The 19,583-nt window shown below is 49.0% G+C and overlaps 1 protein-coding gene across 1 annotated transcript in view; it reads left to right on the top strand.

Moving 5' to 3' along the window:
• Positions 1 to 17,627, top strand: part of Tmem163 (transmembrane protein 163) — a 174,465-nt gene extending 156,838 nt beyond the window's left edge. The window contains exons 6-8 of the mRNA XM_032915059.1: positions 8,699 to 8,810; positions 13,529 to 13,670; positions 16,835 to 17,627. Coding sequence (XP_032770950.1) covers positions 8,699 to 8,810; positions 13,529 to 13,670; positions 16,835 to 16,895 — 315 coding nt within the window. The 3' untranslated portion in view covers positions 16,896 to 17,627. The remainder of the gene's footprint in view (positions 1 to 8,698; positions 8,811 to 13,528; positions 13,671 to 16,834) is intronic.
• The last annotated feature ends 1,956 nt before the right edge of the window (positions 17,628 to 19,583 follow it).

Genomic DNA, 19,583 nt, shown 5'->3' on the forward strand with positions numbered 1-19,583 from the left:
TTAGAGCAAACTTTAAAATATATTAATTGTATGCCAGTATAATTGGTTATCTTTGTTAACTCGCTCTAGAAGCTGCTCCCTCATAACCACATCCAGAGGTGTGTCTCCCAGGTGATTCTAAATCCCATGGAGTTGTAATCCAGATTAGCCGTCTCGGGGTATGTGGTGTCATGCTGTTTTAGGAACCCAGAGGAGCCTCTTCCTTTAATCGATCTTCAGGGGAGGAGGGTGTGGGCAGGGAGTCACCAGGGAAGGAAGGCATGAACTCAGCCTGGTGGCTGGCCTCTGCATCCATGGCAACGATTTGGGACTGGAGTCTTTGGTTCCAGAGATTCCCATTCTCATGGGAGAAAACCGCAATGTGTCCGATGCCCCGTTGAACAGAAGCCAGGAAGCACCAGGGAATGTCAGCCCGGGCTCTCAAATGGCCTACTGGACCCTGGGGCAATCATAGCACCTTTGCTGGCCAGCCTGTGGCTCGCTGAGGCTTCCTGTGACCCTGCTGTCCATCTCAGTTCCATGGACCCCAGGAAGCTGGCACCAACTGTCCTCGTTATACTCAGCAGGACCTATCAGCCTGTCTAGAAAATGTCGGGGCCGGCATGGCCCAGTCTGTTTTAAGCGACTAGTAAGCCCCAGTGTTCCCTATTCCTCACCCACAGATACGGGCATCGGTGTTCCACATCCTGACTTCCGAATGGTCTGACGCTAACTTACAAATCCCCAAGCCTTCGGATGGGAGCACAGGGTGATTTGTCAATATAATTTAATCACTGGGGGGAAAATGAGGCTTGTGCCTGGTGAGATTTCCACACATCTGAGGGGGCGGGGGAGGGCAGTGACGAAAAGTTCTGAAGATGAGAGTGACTGTTTTAATTTCACCTGGGGCCATAAATCGATCCTCATGTATTATTCAGCCGGCACGAGCGTCGCCCTGGTGGCACTCTGACACAGGCGGTGTCAGAACGGTTTGAAATCTGTCCTCATTAGGAAGGCGAAGGACGCCTTTTTGCAGACATAAGCAAGCGAGCCTCACGAGTCCTCTCTCACTACCTCATATCCTATGAACAGGACAGCAGGGGTCACCTGGGGAAGGATGGGTTGGCTTGGCAGATCCGGCCTCCATCTGATGTCACTGGCTATATAGTTCACCCTGTCCCAGCGTTGCAACTGTTATTGTCACATCCTATAAAGTATAAGCTCTGCCTAGGAGGTGACAACTGACTCACGCTATTGAAATAATTTCGTTTTGACACGAGGTTTTCCTGTGAGCAACGGCATGGATACAAAGGCTCAGAGATGCAGCGGTCTGGGGAAACCGGGAGTGGTGCCTGGGACGGCAGAGACTCAGCAGTGCGGTGTTAGACACGGCTGCCAGCAGATGACTGCTTGGGATGCCTGTGCCACAGGGGGTGAATGTCCCTGCATAAAACTCTTCACCGCTTAAAACATTTCTCTCTCTCTCCTTCCTTCCTTCCCTCCCTCCCCTCTTCCTTCCTTCCTTCCTTCCTTCCTTCCTTCCTTCCTTCCTTCCTTCCTTTCTTTCTTTCTTTCTTTCTTAAACCAGTTGTGTGGTTTTCCAGCTTGGACTTTATAGATGACAGGTAGTGTTACAATGTCAAAAGGTTGGCATGTTTGACAACATATGGAAATATATGAACGGACCAGAGTCATGGAGAAGAAGCAATCAGATGTCCTTACCCTGTGTTGATGGGCGGGATCTTGGGTGAGTGGGGTGGTGAGATGGGCGGGATCTTGGGTGAGTGGGGTGGTGAGAGAGGGTGATGTTCCGTATTAGCCAGCAAGCTGGAAGGGGCACAGTCATGGAGACATCCTAATGGCCAGGATCTCACTCTGCGACTGGGCTGTCTTTCTAAGAGCCCATTGTAGCTCCCAACGGACGTGGCACAGCCAAGCCTCCACCTCTGCTCTTTTCTCTCTGACCTTTGCTCCTGGTCTTCTAAACATGGGGACATCGTTAGACCTTGCGAGGGAAAAATCTTGATTGCCAGATTGGTTGTATCTGGAATTGACCTTTGGGTGGGTCTGTGAGGGAATTTCTAGGACGGGCTAACTGAGACAAGGGACCCTGTCTCACTCCTGGCCTCCGCTGTTGCTGTCAAATGAATCTGCCCGACCAGACTCCTGATCCTCTTCCTTCCCGCCAGGGACCCACCTTCTTCAGCTTTCCACTGTAGACTGGAAGACCAGCAGCTCTTCAGGGGGGCCTCCACGCTCTTTCAGCACGAGACAGGGATGGCTGAGACACTCAGCCTCATGGACTGCGCAGCTACTGGGCTCTCAGCTTACAGAGGTGCAGATGGTCACCACTGGACTGGCCACTACCAATCTGATTAATCAACGGTGTGTGTGTGTGTGTGTGTGTGTGTGTGTGTGTGTGTGTGTGCATGTGGGTGTGCATGTGTGTGCATCTGTATGTGCTTGGGCGTGTGTGCTTATGTGTTCATGTGTGTGTGCATGTGTATGTGTGTACACGTGTGTGCTTGCGTGTTCATGTGTGTGTGCATGTGTGTGCGCATGTGGGTGTGCATGCCTGTGTCCGTCTGTGTGTGCTTGCGTGTGTGTGCTTGCATGTGTGTGCTTGCGTGTTCATGTGTGTGTGCATGTGTATGTGTGTACATGTGTGTGTATGTGTGTGCATGTATGTGTGTGTGCTTGCATGTTCATGTGTGTGTGCGTGTGATCATTACCCTTCCTCTAGAGAACCCCAACATAGACCCTCTCAGCTGCCCTCCTGTTTGTTAGCTCCTTGGAGTAACAATTTCTCCACTCGGAACCTAAATGGGGAAAAAGTGCTTTAAGCACAAGTAGCATAGCTGTAATTCCAAGAAAAGCAAAAGCAAATCCAAAACAAAAACCCCAACCCTTTTTGGGGAAGAGCCGAGACCAGTAGAATAAGTATCAGGGCCACACAGGAGAAAGTGCTGAAGCTCACAGCGACAGGCATGAGCCTCATAAACATGACAAGAGAATTCTGATGGAAACATGCGCACTGTGTGGCCAACTGTATAAAATGCAAGGACAGGAGAAATTAATATAAATCATAAAGCACTTGTGGGGGATTGAGGGAGGGCATGAGGGAACTTTGCTGGGTGTTTTGGTTGGTTTATTTATGTTTTACTACCGGCACATTAGATTCAATCTCTAATATCTGTATTAAAATGTTTTATTATATCTTAATGTATTTAGTGTGGGTGGGGCATGTGCGGTCGTGAGAGTATGGAGATCAGAGGATAGCTTACAGGAGTCAGTTCTCTCCTTCTCTCATGGGGCCCAGGATGGAGCGCAGAGAGGGTCAGGTGTGGCAGCAAGCGCCAATTACAAGCCCTGCAATCTTTGTATTATGTGTGCATTTGTTATACCTCAATAAGAAAACATACAGGATGACACCTATTGACAATCCTGGCACACACAACCCCAGAGATGGAAGCCAAAAGATTAGAGTTCAAGGGCTAGTTTGTGGCTAGCCTGGGCTAATGAACCCTGTCTCAGAAAAATAAAATAAAATAAAATAAAATAAAAGAGTAATAATGCTTGAAAACCTTAGTCACCAGGTACATTCGGAAGGCAGGACATTATCAATCATGATATCTTAGACCTGTGACTTGCTGAGTTCTAAGTCACAGGTCCTGTCTGGTTAATTCTCTTTTGGCCATTTTCCTGGCCATGATCTGCAGCCATCCCTGTCTACTACACTCCCAAGGAACTCACTGCTGTAAGTCAGGTTCAAAGGGAAAAGTCCACTTGTTCCTAAGAAGTGCTATCCGGTAAAACCAGTGAGGGGCGGCGTGTGAGGAGGGGCATGTGTTCAGCGCTACTCTGTGATGTAACGACCGATAAGAATAGCCCATTAGAGGTGGGGATTGAAGTTAGGTGCTTGAGGAGCTGGGCTTGCAGTCGCACTCATTTTAAATTCAAGCTGAGAGATCCTTGTGAGTTCCTAGCCATCCTGGGCTACACTGTGAACTCCAGGCAGCCTGGGCTATGGTGTGAGTTCCAGGCCAGCCTGGGCTACATTGTGAGTTGCCATCTAGCCTGGGCTATATTATGACTTCTGGGCCAGCCTGGGCTACACTGTGAGACCCTATATTGGTTATTTTCTTGTTGTGACAAAGCACCTGATAAGAAATGGCTCAAGGGAGCTGTTTATTTGGGCCCACAGTTTGAAGGGATACAGACCATCACAATGTCAAAGGCACAGTGGCAGGAGTGTGAGATGGCCAGCCTGTCCCACTGTGTCTGCAGCCAGGAAGCAGAGGGCAGACAGAAAGTAGGGCCATAAAACCTAAATGCCTCCTTCTGGTCATCCATTTCTTCCAGTAAGGATCCATGGCAAAGATTCCACAACCTCCCAAACAGAATCACCAGCTAGGGACCAGAGCGTTCAGACACATGACCCTGTGAGGATATTTCCACTTAGACTGCTGCAGTCCCTGTCTTTACAGTGACAGCAAAACCCCGAAACAGTTGGGCAGTGATGGTGCACGCCTTTGATCCCAAGCATAGGAAACTCCCATCCCATCCTCCCAACCCATGCCTCCATGAGGGTGCTTCCCCACTCACCCACCTCCCCACCCTGGCATTCCCCTACACTGGGGCATCAAGCCTTCACAGAACCAAGAGCCTCTCCTCCCACTGATGCCCAACAAGGCCCATCCTCTGCTACACATGTGGCTGGAGACACAGGTAGCTCCACGTGTACTCTTTGGTTGGTGGTTTAGTCCCTGGGAGCTCTGTGGGGTCTGGTTGGTTGAAATTGTTGTTCTTCCTATGGGGTCGCAAACCCCCTCAGCTACCTCTTTTTGAGACTGTGTCTCTCGCTGAACCTGCAACTCACCTGTTAGGCTAGGCTGATTGGCCAGTGAGAGCCCAGGACCCCCCTGTGTCTATCTCTTCAGCACTGGGATTCCAAGCACACATCGAAATGCTTTCTCATGTGGGTTCTGGGGATGCAAATCAGGGCCTTGGGCTTGCAAGGTGGAGACATTGCAGACCGAGCCCCTACCCAGCCAAAACTGTAGAGCACTGGACTTGCCAGGTTCTTGGATTCCTCTACCAGATGTTTATCCACCCAAGGAAAGTGTTGTTTTTCGTGCTTTGGGACCAATGAAGTTGGAAAATTAGAGTCTGTCAAGTATTAGCTCTTCACAGAGACACGCCACTCACACGCACTCATCAACAGCTCCTGGAATATGCGATTTGGAAGGCAAGAGGCATTTGAGAGCTGATGAGGTTTCTAAGATGTCCTTCAGCGAGGGTCGGGCACTGTCCTAGCTTAATTTCTGTCACTGAGATAAAACACTGTGACCAAAAGCAACTTAGGGGAGGAGAGGGTCTCCAGCTCACACTTCTGGGCCACGTCACATCCATGCTTGAGCGAAATTAAGGGAGGAACTCAAAGCAGGAACCATGGAAGAAGGCCCCTTTCTCCCTCCCTCCCTCCCTCCTCCCTCCCTCCTCCCCCTCCCTCCTCCCCTCTCCTCCTTTCTCTCTCTCCTCCTCCATCTACAGACAGACAGATGGACACACACATGTCTCATCCGGGCAGTTTCTCAGTTGCAGTGTCTCTCTTCCTTGCAACTCCAGGTTGCATCACGTTGACAATAAAAATGAATCAGCAGAGAGGCTGGAGAAATTCCACAGGACCTGCATTCAGTCCCCTAGTACCCATATAGTGACTTACAACTCCAGTTCTGGGGGAAGGACTCAGCATACACATGGTACATAGATCCACATGCAGAGAAAATACCTATATACATGGAATGAACCAAACCGAAACCAACACAATGAACGGCTGAAGGGGACAGACACTGTCTTCGACCATCTGAGCCGTACCCACAGAATTCCATGGACTAGGCTCCCAATCTACAAACAATTCTTGTTTTTTTATAGTTCTGTAGGTGGGGAAGGCCAAAGTCACGACCAGAAAATAGATGGCTTCTTGCTCTGTCTTCACACAAGGGGTTTTTCTGAGATCTCTTGCTAAGAGGGTCACTACTCCTGTATGTGGTGGCTCATATTGATTGTCACCGTGACGGTACATAGAATCATATTGGACACAAGCTGCCTTGCATAACTGTTAAGGATTGTTTAGATTATGTTAGACTCTAGGTGTGTTCATGAGAATCTCCCATGATTAGACTCCTCTCTCCCTGACAACGTTGATGAGCCCAATCCCATGCAGGAGCTCAAAGCTCCTGAGAGTGCCGGGTGGACCCTTACTAAGGAGTCAAGCTTTTGAACAAACATCTTAGCGTGCTTAGCAACAATGGAGCTTCATTCTTCTGGAGTCAGAAAGGCAAGAAAAGGGACCAAAATCTTTGGTGTCTTGTGAGGATCAGCTTCTTGGTTCACCAATGGCTGACTTCTCTGTGTCCTGGTGTGGGCAACCATCGAGAGCTGACAATTCTGTATAGTTGATTGCTTGAAAACATTTACAAAGTTGAAAATGTTTTAGGTCAGTGTATGTGATTTTGGTATATTCTTATGTGGGTTTATATGCGTTCATATGAGTGCAGCTGTACATGCATGATATTCTCTCTCTCTCTCTCTCTCTCTCTCTCTCTCTCTCTCTCTCTCTCTCTCTCTCTCTCTGTGTGTGTGTGTGTGTGTGTAGACCAGAGATTTCACTTCTCAGGAGCCATCTTTCATTGGTCTGGGTCTTTGGTTAGTGTGGTCTGGCTGGCCAGGGAGCCCCAGGAGATCCCTGGAGAGAGGCGGGTTGGTGGGTCAGCCTCCACCTCCCAGCACTGGACTACAGCACATCCAGCCTTTTTTATGTTGGGTCCGAAGATTAAGCTCAGGCCCTCACACTTGAGAGGTTAACACCTCACCAGCTGAGCCACCTCCCCAGCCCCCTACCATGCTTGAGAGTCACGGAGAGTCTGACTATGTGCAGAGGGTGACAGTTTCTGCACCAAGTTCCCCCATACTATCTCACAGTCCCACTGTGTGCATCCCCATGATGGTGTCATGACACTATAGACAAAGCAAATGGACTCAATTTTGATCGCCCGTGTTTCTCACTGATGCTCTCTGTTCCTGAACCTACTCCCAACTCTGAGTGCCATACTGAATTTAAGTATCTCACCTCCCGAGTGTTCAAGTGGTGACAGGTTCCAGATACACTCGTGCGTGCCTCTAGAGACCTTGACACACACGCAGAATGAAGGTCAGGTGTCTTGTAAGCTGTAGTTTAGTCTGGGCTTGTTTTATAGTCCTCCCATTAAATGGGGGCCATGGATTATTTGGGGGGTGAGTCACAATAGAGACATAGTCCCATCCCCTCACAGGATGAATGGTATCAGCACAGCTGACGGTGGCGACGTTAACTTTGATGACTTGGACGGGTGGTGTTTGGTGGGTTTAAACCCTGTGATGTTACCATTTCCCTATTTAATTTTTCATTACATTTTAATTTGTGTGTGTGTGTGTGTGTGTGTGTGTGTGTGCGTGCACTCTAGTATGCATGTACACTCACTGCAGTGTGGGTGGAATGGCCAAGGACAGCTTGTGGTAGTCGGTTCCCAGGATTGAGCTCACATCAGCAGGCCTAGCAGCAAGCAGCATCACCTTGAACAATGTCAGCGGCCTCAGTTTCCCTTTTCCTATGTTTTATCTGCCAGTTTTGAGGCTCCAGGTTCAGCTCAGGTTCAAGGAGAGCTGGCGGCCTGGGTCTCATTGACCCTTCTGCATAAAAGAGTGGATGGGAATTTGTGAGCACACGCTCTCAGAGCCACCCCTGCCATTAGTGGGTGTGGAAGCAATGCTCTAACATTGTACAGAAACCCCCAGTCCAGAGAGGTGATTTTCTAAACGGTTTAGTTCAGTCGTAGGTCTGGAAAACCAAGCTGTCTCCTTTGTCCCTGCGTCTGTCACTGGGATAGCAAATTTATTAATAAAATGCTTTGAGAAGATCTTATTTCTCTGCGGATATCTGCTACCGCGTTGGATTTCTGCTGGCAAGTGCATTTTAATTCGGGAGAACCTGGAGGCTGTGTCTCAGGGGAGCAGCGCGTGGGAGCACAAAAGAGATCTCAAGGGGCCTGATGTCAGGAGATAGCAATGAAGACACCAGCTTTGCACAAGTGACTCACCCATTTGCTTGCAAACGTTAATGCATCACCTACAGGCAGTGTTAAAATCACGTCAACAGTGAACTATTTTTAGGCACCATTTTTTCTCACCTTGAAGACTATCTTTGAAATCTCAATTGTGTGAATGAAAAAAAAAAGCCCACAGGATTTTAAGTATCTCTGGCTATAAATGATCCTGTGGCTAATCCAGTTGGTTCTGTGGGAAAGGATTCTTGGGCAGCGATGTGGCCCTACAATTCTCAATTGGCTGCTTTGTGAATTATCTGTAGAATCCTACCTAGACATCGTTCTTGGCACTATGACCAACCCTGTTGACAATCAATGATTGCTGTGTGTTTTAGTGGAATAGTAAGAAGGGAGGGAAAACATAATGGCTTTGTAAATATTACTCTGGCTGCTTTTAATAATCTTTTCTTAACTCCAGTAACAGAGGCTAACGCTTGCACTATACTGCCACCTGGTGGCAGCTTGCCTGACTGGTTATGTGCACCGTGCCCAAAGCTGTTGGTTACGACTCAGGGTCTCGAGGTGCTTGTTCTAGCAAGAGATAACGTGTCAAAATCTGGACTGTTCTCTTCTAGGACGATTTCCTGTTCAGCGTCTCCATTTTAAGTGGGATCCTTTGCAGCGTCCTGGCTGTGTTGAAGTTCATGCTGGGGAAGGTCCTGACAAGCAGAGCTCTCATCACGGATGGTGAGTGGTTCAGGCATACATTGTTTGAGCTGAGCTCGGAGACAGGAAAGGCCCCGCCTGGATGCTGTTAGATGCTGAAGTCTTGCAGATGAACTCAACAGCGAGGGGATCCACCTGTCCCCACTCCTATTCCCCAAACTGCTTACTTCATGATACTCGGAGCTGGTGTCCACCACCCTGAGTTAAGCGAAATAAAACAGAGCAGAAATGTCCGGGTTCCTTTTGGTTTCCTGAGACCCAAAGTCTTGCATGTAGCTCAGGCTAACCCTGCACTTTCTCTTCTCCTGTCTTAGATACCTGTGCGTTGGGATTACAGGTTTGTTCTTGTATTTTATTAAGGAAAGAGACAGAGCTGGGAGCATAACCCAGTGTATAGTGCTTGTCTAGTATGTACAAGTCTTGGGCGTTGAGGCTCAGTAGGGCATCATGCGGGTGTAGTGGTGCACACTTGACATCCCAGCACTACGGAGGTGAGGCAGGAGGGGGTTCAAGGTTGTCCTTGGTTTCATAGTTAAGTTCCAGGTGGGTGCAGGCTACATGAGACCCTGCCTCAAGAGCCAAATAAAATACCAGACAAAATGGATTGGAGGTTGAGACTGAGTCTCTGGGGGACATGGCTGTGGCCCAGGTTCTTAAATCAGACGAACACAGAGCCTGGTGGGACCTTGCTGTCTCTAAGATACGGGTTCTGTGCCTCCCTCATCCAGGTTTCACCACCCGGTGCCGGGGGCAGGTGCCCCAGTGTAGTCAAAACTGTATGCTGGGCTCCTGGGGTAAGGGCAGTACACGAAGTTCCACAGTCATTCATTGCCAAGATGGGCCCGTCAGTCTCCCAAGCTCTACTGGCTTGCAGAGATCTGGTGTCTGTATGCCTTCTGCTCTCCCCACCTCCGCTGTGAGGAAGCCTGAAGCCTGACTGTGGAGTCCACAGTCCCCCAGACCCGCCCATGATCGTGAAGACGATGTTTGTGATAAAATGTCCAGATAAAAGCCAACTTAGGGGGAGAAAGAGTTCATTTGGCTTATGCTCCGGTCAAGGAAGCCAAGACCACTACACATGTATAGCCAAGGGCAGAGAGAATGAATGCACGCATGCTCGTTAGAGATGAGCTAGCTTTCTCTACCCTCTGCAGCTCCGTGCCCAATCCAGGGAGTGGTGCCATTCCCTTTCAGGCATTCTTCCCACAAGAGCTAAGTCAATAGGAACAATTCTCCACAATCCCACAGGGCAACCTGATCCAGACCATCCCTCATTGAGACCCCCTTGCCCACTGATGCTATACTGTGTCAAGTTGACAAGGACCACCACAAGGCATGACCTCATCTCCCTGGACTGATGTGCTTTGTGCTGGTAGGAGTGGTTCCCCTTAACCTCAGAGCTGTTCGATACTCAGATCTGGGTTTAGGCTTCACTGGACCTCTGGCACCCCCATTACTGTGCTGAGTATCTCAGTGTGTTGCATGTGTCCTTTCCCTGATAATGGGATGTCTGGTGAGAGACCTAGAAAATTCCAGGCATAGTTAGGAAGGGAGAGAACTTGTTAATTATACTGGGATTCTTGCTTCTCTGCTGGTGAAAGGCTTTAGCCCAGTGGTCCTTAACCTGTGGGCCACGACCCGACATGGGTCACATATTCGTTATCCTGCATATGAGATATTTATGTTATGGTTCATAACAGTAATTAAATCACAGTGATGAAGTAGCAGCAAAAATAATTTTATGGTTGGGGGTCCACAGCATGAGGAAGGGTTGCACCATTAGGAAGCTTTAACCAGATGCCTGGGGAGAGGGGTTTCTTCTCTTCTCATCCCACCCAAAGTTTCCCTTCATTTCTGTCTTGCTTCATTTTGATGCATGCCCTGCAGGCTGTTCCTCTGGCTGAGGCAGAGCCAAGAATCTTTGTTCCCAAAAGAGACAGGAAGCAACGTTCTAGAGACCTCTTATACTATAGGCTCAACAGCCCCTTACCTGTAGGGTTGATGTGTGTGTGTGTGTGTGTGTGTGTGTGTGTGTGTGTGTGTGTGTGTGTGTGTGTGTGTGTAGGTTAGGTGTCTTAACAGCAAAGAAGCAGGTCTTCAGGGAAGAAGGGCAGCAGCTGGTGGAGGTGGGGTCATGGAAAGATGCCAGGCATCTTCATGATGCTCAGCTGGTCTTGGCCCAGTTGGTTTATTTCTCTAGATATTCAGTGACTATGCAAGTGTGTCCTCAGGATGGAGTCAGAAGTGTGGCTCTGTTGGGAGAATGCTTGCCTAAGTGAGTGAAGATCTGGGTACTTAGAAAATTGGGCATGGTAGCGCTCATCTAGAATCCCAGTACTCTGAAGGAGTACAGAGGATGAGTTCAAAGTCATCCTGGGTGAGTACAAGGACAGCCTGGGCTACAAGAGTATGAGGACAGCCTGGGGTACAAGAGTATGAGGACAGCCTGGGGTACAAGAGTAGAAGGACAGCCTGGGGTACAAGAGTACAAGGACAGCCTGGGGTACAAGAGTGTGAGGACAGCCTGGGGTACAAGGGTATGAGGACAGCCTGGGGTACAAGAGTATGAGGACAGCCTGGGGTACAAGAGTGTGAGGACAGCCTGGGGTACAAGAGTGTGAGGACAGCCTGGGGTACAAGAGTGTGAGGACAGCCTGGGGTACAAGGGTGTGAGGACAGCCTGGGGTACAAGAGTGTGAGGACAGCCTGGGGTACAAGAGTGTGAGAACAGCCTGGGGTATAAGGATAAAGTGAAGTAGCCCTGAGGAACGAGTGACTAGAAAGTAAGGCAGAAGTATGTGAGAGGTGGCCCTGGTGTTTCGAGTTTCAAGTAGAGGCTGACAGGCTGCAGGAGCCAGGGAACCCTCACTGGATGGCTCTCATTCCCATACAACTTAAAAACACCCAGAACCTCTATGAGAACCCTTATCAGAATGGTCTACATGGATTTAATTACATTAATTACACAGATTTCAATATAGTCCTTACAGTCAGGCCGGTGGCCTCTCCAGTCAACACAGCTTCAGCCATTCTGTGCTATCAAGCCAACTGCAGGGCTTTCCCCCCTCAGAACAGCCCCAGGTTAGAAGGGAGGGCACAAGCCTGCATCTGTAAGTGACTGTTGGAGACTGATGTGTGTGTAGTGGGGTTCCAGCCCCTTCGGGACCCGAATTTCATTCACCTGGAGAATCCAACTGGAGAAAACCTTGACATAGCAGTGATACAACCCTGTGATGCCAGTATAGGCAGAGGTGGATGAGCTTCAGGCCAGCCAAACTCAGGTTCAGTGACCTGGACTTGGAAAACAAGGTAGAATGTGATATACAAATGACGGCTGAGGGCGACCTTTTCTCTTGCCTGCCTGCCTGCCTGTCTGTCTGTCTGACTCTGCCTTTCTGTTTCTCTTTGTCTCTCTGTTTCTCCACCCATCTGTCTCTTTTTGTGTCTATCTGTCTGTCTGACATGAGCACACATGCACACACGTGCGTACACACACACACACACACACACACACACACACACACACACACACACACACACCGCACTGAGGGAAGTGGCAGGGAAGACTGGAAATAGTCTCTAGTCCCTGCGTTTGTCAAAGAGAAGACATCAGGAGCCAGGAAAGGCAAGGGAAGCCAAGGTCACCTCCAGTAAGGGTTAGGCTAAGGCAGTGAGTTGGCGGCAGCACAGGGCTGTCCGTGGTGCTGACCGGTTGAGGGCTGGCTCAGTGGAACTATGTGGACATCTAGTGGCTAAATGTGGAACTTCTGCTCCTCACCTTTTCAGAGCCCGGCAGCAAGGAGGGGCCACCTCTCTAGGACCAGCTAAGGTCACACCTCACGCCCCCATCCCTCCTCCACCTTCTGCGATAATTGATTAGTTACTCCAAGGATATTAGCACACTGTTCGTGGACGTGGGAGACAGCAAGGAAAGGAACAATGCTTCTTTCCCCAGCTTAGGTTTCTCGTAGAAGAGAGATGGTAAAATAAAAGTAACAGAAATCTATGCTAGAGAGAATAGAGCTGTGGAGAGAAACACTGTGAGGATGAGGAGACAGGTGTGGTAGAGGCTCAAGGGATTATCTGTTTCCACGTTCCCTCTTGCTATAGAAATGCCAAGACCACAGACTCACAGACCCATGCCGCCAAGTCTGGTTTAGCATCAATACTGGGAATGAGGACCATCTGAGCTATGTCCCTAGCCCATAGAAATAAATCTTTAAGTCAATTCATTCAGAGAACCTGCGGTCTGAGGAGTAAGTAGGTGCACAGCCTTTCTCTGGAGATGGGGGTCTGCCTTCTGTCTCATCTCTAGCAGGAAGACTACAGGCAGAGGAAGCAAAGGCAGCTGGGCCATTCCATTTAGTTTTTCCCTTGGGCTCTGGTTTTCCTTCATTTTTGTTGCTCTCTGGGTGTAGTGGGTGGGAGTTTCCCTACACTAAGGACACTGAACTCAAATTCCTCCTGAGCCAGGTGTTTGAATGGTATTTAGATTGAGGGTTAACTCAATGAACAGATCAATAACTCTCTCTCTCTCTCTCTCTCTCTCTCTATCTCTCTCTCTCTCTCTCTCTCTGTGTGTGTGTGTGTGTGTGCGTGTGCGTGTGCATGTGTGCATGCACACATTCCTTCCACAGAATGAAGGCCGAGTGTACTTGTCTGTGGTCTGTAGACCTCACAGTACAGACAATGAAATGCCTGCCTCAGATCACTGTGCCATTCCTCTTCTTGTTTTGCAGGGTTCAACTCCCTTGTTGGGGGAGTGATGGGCTTCTCTATCCTTCTAAGTGCGGAAGTGTTCAAACACAACGCAGCAGTCTGGTACCTGGACGGCAGCATCGGTGTCCTGATCGGTCTCACCATCTTTGCCTACGGGGTCAAGTATGACTCTTTTTCTTAGTCTTGGATCACCAAGGGTGCAGGGACGGTCTGAAAACCCCATTTCTTCTCACCCTGTTTCCAGTCGAGAAATGAAAGCAGGGTTTCACATCTTACTCCTTTATGTCCCAGGAACATGAGTACGACGTTTGTGTTTCTTGGGGAAATGTGAGCAAACATGTCTTTACCCCAGTAGGGCACTAAAGAACATAGTAACGAGCCCACCCCTGTCCTGCGTGGTGCACGGTATTGGGCTTATTTACAGAGGGTGGATGGAGGGCTATGTACAGGGGTGTGGTTGGCTTTTGGTTGTTGTAATAGACAACAGGACCAAAAGGTTTATTGAATCTCGCACATCTCTGTCACTGTCCATCAATGAAGGTGACCAGGGCAGGAACTCAAAGCAGGAACCTGGAGGCAGGGACTGAAGCAGAGGCCATGGAGGGTGCTGCTTACTGGCTTGCTCCTCATGGCCTGCTTATCCTGCTGTCTTATACATCCCCAAACCACCTTCTGAGGATGGATAGCATGCCTACAGTGGGCTGGGCCATCCCACATCAATCATGAATCTAGAAACGACCCCCCCCCCCCACACTTACCTACAGGCTAATCCGAAGACCTCTTCTCAGACGACCCCAGTTTGTGTCAAGTTGACAAAACAAAACATCCGACCAACTAACTGGCTCAGGGGGTGACCCACACACCACGCATGGCCTCCTCATCAAAATGCCTTACCCTGCTGTAGATGACAGCTTCCTCATGGCTGTATCTACGGGACAGTTGGTGGTTAGTCTCCCACACTCTATGTACTCTAGCAGCTCCTGAGGCCACAGGACCTGCTGGGGCATAGTTAGCTGCAGCTGGTTGGAGTGTGGGGTGGGGTAGTGTGTGGCTGGTATCTCAGGAGAGTCTGATGGTCCATCCCTACCCCATCCTTCTCAGAGGGAACGCCAGCAGACCAGCCTGGAGGGACGCCTATGGGTCATGGAGCCACCTTGGCCAAGGTGTCGGTTGTTGTGCTCAGAGGACACGTTGCATAGCACTGACCTTTTCTGAGAGATAGGAAAAGGCTGTGCCTAGGGCAAAGCCTTCCTTGTGGGATGTCCTTCTAGAAGTGAAGCTGGGTTTCTGGGAGGAGACCTAAGGCTTTTACACTCCAGACACTCACTTACTTCTTCCTTCTTTTTATCCAGTAATTAGTTCCCTTTTTTCCTCTGTACTGTGGGCTCAAAGTTCTCCTCCTCCTCCTCCTCCTCCTCCTCCTCCTTTTCTTTTTCTTCTTCTTCTTCTTCTTCTTCTTCTTCTTCTTCTTCTTCTTCTTCTTCTTCTTCTTCTTCTTCTTCTTCTTCCTCCTCCTCCTCCTCCTCCTCCTCCTCCTCCTCCTCCTCCTCCTCCTCCTCCTGCTGCTGCTGCTGCTGCTGCTGCTGCTGCTGCTGCTGCTGCTCTACTAAGACAGGATGTCAGGTAGCCCAGGCTGGCCTCAAACTCACTATGTAGCCAAGGCTGAATTTGAACCTCTGATCCTCCTGCCTTCATCTGTAGAGTGCTATAATGCATGTCTTTGCGATGTCCAGCTGAGTGTCATCTGAGCATCCTTCTTGCCATCTGATGCCTTTGTGTACTGTTTGGAATCAGAGGAGGCCCAGGCTGAGGCAACACTAGACATTTACAAAAGGAACCACTCCTGGGGCCTGTGAGATGGCTCAGTGGGTAATGGTGCTTTCGGCCAAACCTGGTAACCTGGGGTTAATCCTCAGGAACCATATGGTTGAAGGTAGGAGAGAACTGACCTCCATAGTTGTACTGTGGTATGTTATATAATCAATCAATCAATCAATCAATCAATCAATCAATGTGAAATGACCCTACTCCATGCAAAGGCCTACCCTGGAGTGAGGGCAAAGCTATCTTGGCATGGTGTTCACTTACCGAAGAAATAGCACACTGGCGGTCCCTGGATATGGCCCTTAGGCTGGATTTGTCCTTTGAGAGCACCATTCCTGTCAAGGTGCTGTGCTTTTAAAAGTTTAGTGCTTCCTGGTTTCCACTAGGGTATTGTCCTCAAACTCAGAGACAGTTACAAGTGTTGGCAAGAACCGTGAGCCTCGGATATGTTTGCGGGGGATGCGTACAGTGGTGCTGATTTGGAAAAGGACTTAGCAGCTGCTCAATGTTAAGCACGCAGTTACTGTTTGGCCCAGTGATTTCAGACGGAAATGTCAAAAGTTCTGTGTGGATCCTCACAGCAGCTCTGTTCATATATACACAGGACTAAAACCACGCCCCCTCACCATTGGCTGAGAAAGGGATAGATATGGCATATCCATTCAGTGGACTATTATTCATCCAAATGAATGAAGTGTCAATATACCTTACGATGTGGGTGGGTTTCTAATGTGCCAAATGAATAATGTTCTTATTCAAAATGCTATATGCATTTTTCTATGAAATTTCCAGGATACACTCATAATGTCTCAAAGTAGACCTTTGGTTGTCTGGGAAAAGGTGTGGAAGAAAAATGGGTGTGTCTATTAGTGCGCATGGGGGGATGATAAGAATATTCTGGAATTGAGACAGTGTGGATGACCACACAGCTTCACGTACATATAGGAAGCCATTGAGGTGTATGCTTCATGAAGGGACAGGGGTGTGGTTCGTGGGCAGAAAAAGTCACAGCTAAGACTTGGGGGTAGCTTAGGTGGGAAAGAACAGTTATTTGAGTTTGATCCCTGTAATCCACATTAAAAAGGAAAAAAAAGCCAGGTGTAGTAGCTCGCACATGTAATTCCAGGGCTGGAGAGGCAGAGACAGGAAGCCCCTGGGGCATGCTGGCCAGCCAGTTTTGGTACGTAATTTGGTATGGCCAGCCTGCCTAGCCTATTTGGTGAGTTCCTGGTGTAACCGAGAGACCCTGTCACAGAAAATCAAGGTGGATAACTCCCCCCAAGGAAAGAGGGGTACAGTTATCTGGTTTCCACAGGGTCACATACTTACATGTGTGTCCCCCCTCCCACCTACAGACCTGCATCTGCAAACATGAGAAAGTACACACACACACACACACACACACACACACACACACACACACACACACACACACACACACAGAGCTCAGTTTTCCCAAGCAATCCTGGTGCTGAGGTGATCCGTTCTCTCTGTTTCTGCAGGCTCCTCATCGACATGGTGCCCAGAGTGAGACAGACGCGTCATTATGAAATGTTTGAGTGAAGGCAGCAGGAAGGGCGGCAGGGACTGCCCCCCGGTGAAGAGCGTCACTTGACGAGGTTTCCACGCAGGCAGATGGTGCCAACATTCAACCGCACATCCAGTTTCATTTTGGGAAGTTTTCGTTCATAGAGTCTGTCGTCACGGGATGAGGTCTGCCTGGAGGCTGGACCTGCCCTACATCCTCACCCAGTCGTCCACCATCAAACACGTTAGGATGATGTTGCCCATGGGAGGGGCCGCCATGCTTCCCAGTGTGGAGCCGGAAGTGGCTGCCATGTTTCCCAATCTTGAGCCGGAAATGACATTTTCATTTCTTGGAGTCAAACAGTTCTTGGAAGCAGGCTAGGGTCTCTGCTGGACAGGAAGCCACCTATGGTGCTTGCTGTCAGCCAAATAGAGATTGTAACTGACCGGGTCACCTCCTCCTGACACACATGGCTGAGTCACCTCTAGATTCACACTCTAGCAGATCTCATCAGTAAAGCACTTCCTAACTTCTACCAACCCGTTTCATACACTTTTACTAATCCCAACACTAAACAGATTTGTTCAGAAGGAGACCATTCTATTTTCTAAAGTGTTTAGTGACATAAGCTCTGCATGGACAAGCTACGTAAGCACACAGCCCTTTCTTTCACGTTCAGAACCTGCACATCCGTAAAAACCCAGGAACCATTTTTGAGAGATGTGAAACTCTATACATTTATTTGTAATAAATAATTATAATCATCACCTGAGTCTGCATATCTCTATATGCTGGTCACGGTACCTCAGTCTGTGAGACGTGGGTCACTCCTTCAGAAGGAACAAGATGTCTTCAGTCTATGTAACATTAGATATAAGTGCTGTAGACACGTCCCCCATTACACCATGTTCTGTAGCTCTCGCAGTACTGCCCACATGGGCAGCCATGTCAGGCCTGTAAAGACCTTTACCATTTGTATGGTATGGGGAGGTTGTGTTTGAGAGCTGTTAGCCTGTGTGCCCACATGTAGGGAGTATATATTGTGGGCAGTCCGTCTCTCTCTCTCTCTCTCTCCCTCCCTCTCTCTCTCTCTCCCCCCCCCTCTCTCTTTCTCTTTCTCTGTGTGTGTGTGTGTACACTTTCCTCTGTGTTCACATGTGGAGCCCATTAATTTATTAATTTATTTATTAAATAGTCCTTCACCCAAATAGAGCTTGCTGATTCAGCTAGCTTGTGGGTCTTGGGAATCTGTTTATCGTGTTTTCCCAGTATTGGGGTTACACTGCATACCATCATAGGTGGCTTTTATGTGGGTGCTGTGGCTCTGAAGTCAGGTCTCTATGCTTGTGCAGCAAGCATTTTGTCCACTGAGTCATGTCCCCATCTCCAGCAGGTAAGTTTTCTGTTGGGGCTGAAGGCAGGCATTGGTGTTGACTGGTGACGATGATGTAACACCTCGGACTGTTGGTGTGGGGTCTGTAGTCTCCAGAGGGGAGCCCAGGTTCCCCGCAATTGACCAGACAGTCACAGGGTGCTGCTGGAGACACTGGAGGTAGGCATTGTCTGGGCAGAGGGATGGCAGACCTCCAGGTTTTACCGAGGTTTTGATGTCTCCTTTCACATGGTGCTTCCAAAGGGAAAGGTACAGGCTGAATGTCCTGAATTCCCAGATCAAAATCCAAAAGGCCCGAGAAATGTGCACAAACATGGTAGCACAAAACAGAAAGGTTCGCACCTGGCCTTGCGTGACAGGTGCAGTGAAAACAGAGGCCCATTAAAAATATGGTGTGAATGGTCTTTAGGCCATGGGTATGGCGTACAGAGAAATATGAATGAGTTTCTTGTTCAGTTTGGTTCCATTCCAAAGCTAACTCAAGGAGACAAGAGCTCCAAAATCCAGAAAGTTACAGGATCTAAAACACTGTGTGCGTGTGTGTGTGTGTGTGTGTGTGTGTGAACATGTGCTTGTGTGCATGTATGTATGAATGTGTATGTGTATACATGTGTGTATGCATGTGTTAATGTCTCTCTGTGTGTGTGTTCGTGTGTGTATGCATGTGTATTTGTGTGTGTGAACATGTGCTTGTGTGCATGTATGAATGTGTATGTGTGTACATGTGTGTATGCATATGTGTTAATATCTTTCTCTCTCTCTTTCTCTGTGTGTGTGTGTGTGTGTGAGAACATGTGCTTGTGTGCATGTATATATGAATGTGTATGTGTATACATGTGTGTATGCATATGTGTTAATGTGTGTGTGTGTGTGTGTGTTTGCACACACATGGAGGGTACCGGTCAATTTCAGGTGTCCTTCCTCAGGATACTGTCCACCTTATTCCAGAGTCTCTCACCAGCCTTGAGCTTGCTGCTTTGGCTGGGCAGGCCGAGCATCGAGCCCCAAGGATCCACCTGTCTTCACATCTCCGGGGCTGGGACTACTGCTTGGGCTGTTTACCTGGGTTCTGGGGATCAAGCTCTGGTCCTTGTGTGTGCCCGGCATGCATGCTAACCATGTTCTCTCTAACAGAGAACTGGGCTTTCAAGCATGTGCCACCGCACCTGCCTTCTTGAAAAGTGGATTCTGAGGGCTGGAGCCAGGTCCTCATACATGCATCGCAAGCCCCTTGTGACCTTGGCTCTCCTTCCCCAGGCCCTACCCCCACTGCTTCAGCAGAACCATTGGAAGTGAGTGTGCTGGTTACCATGAAATGTAGTTTTAAGCC

This window comes from Rattus rattus, chromosome 10, assembly GCF_011064425.1.
Source record: "Rattus rattus isolate New Zealand chromosome 10, Rrattus_CSIRO_v1, whole genome shotgun sequence".
NCBI classification, from domain to species: domain Eukaryota; kingdom Metazoa; phylum Chordata; class Mammalia; order Rodentia; family Muridae; genus Rattus; species Rattus rattus.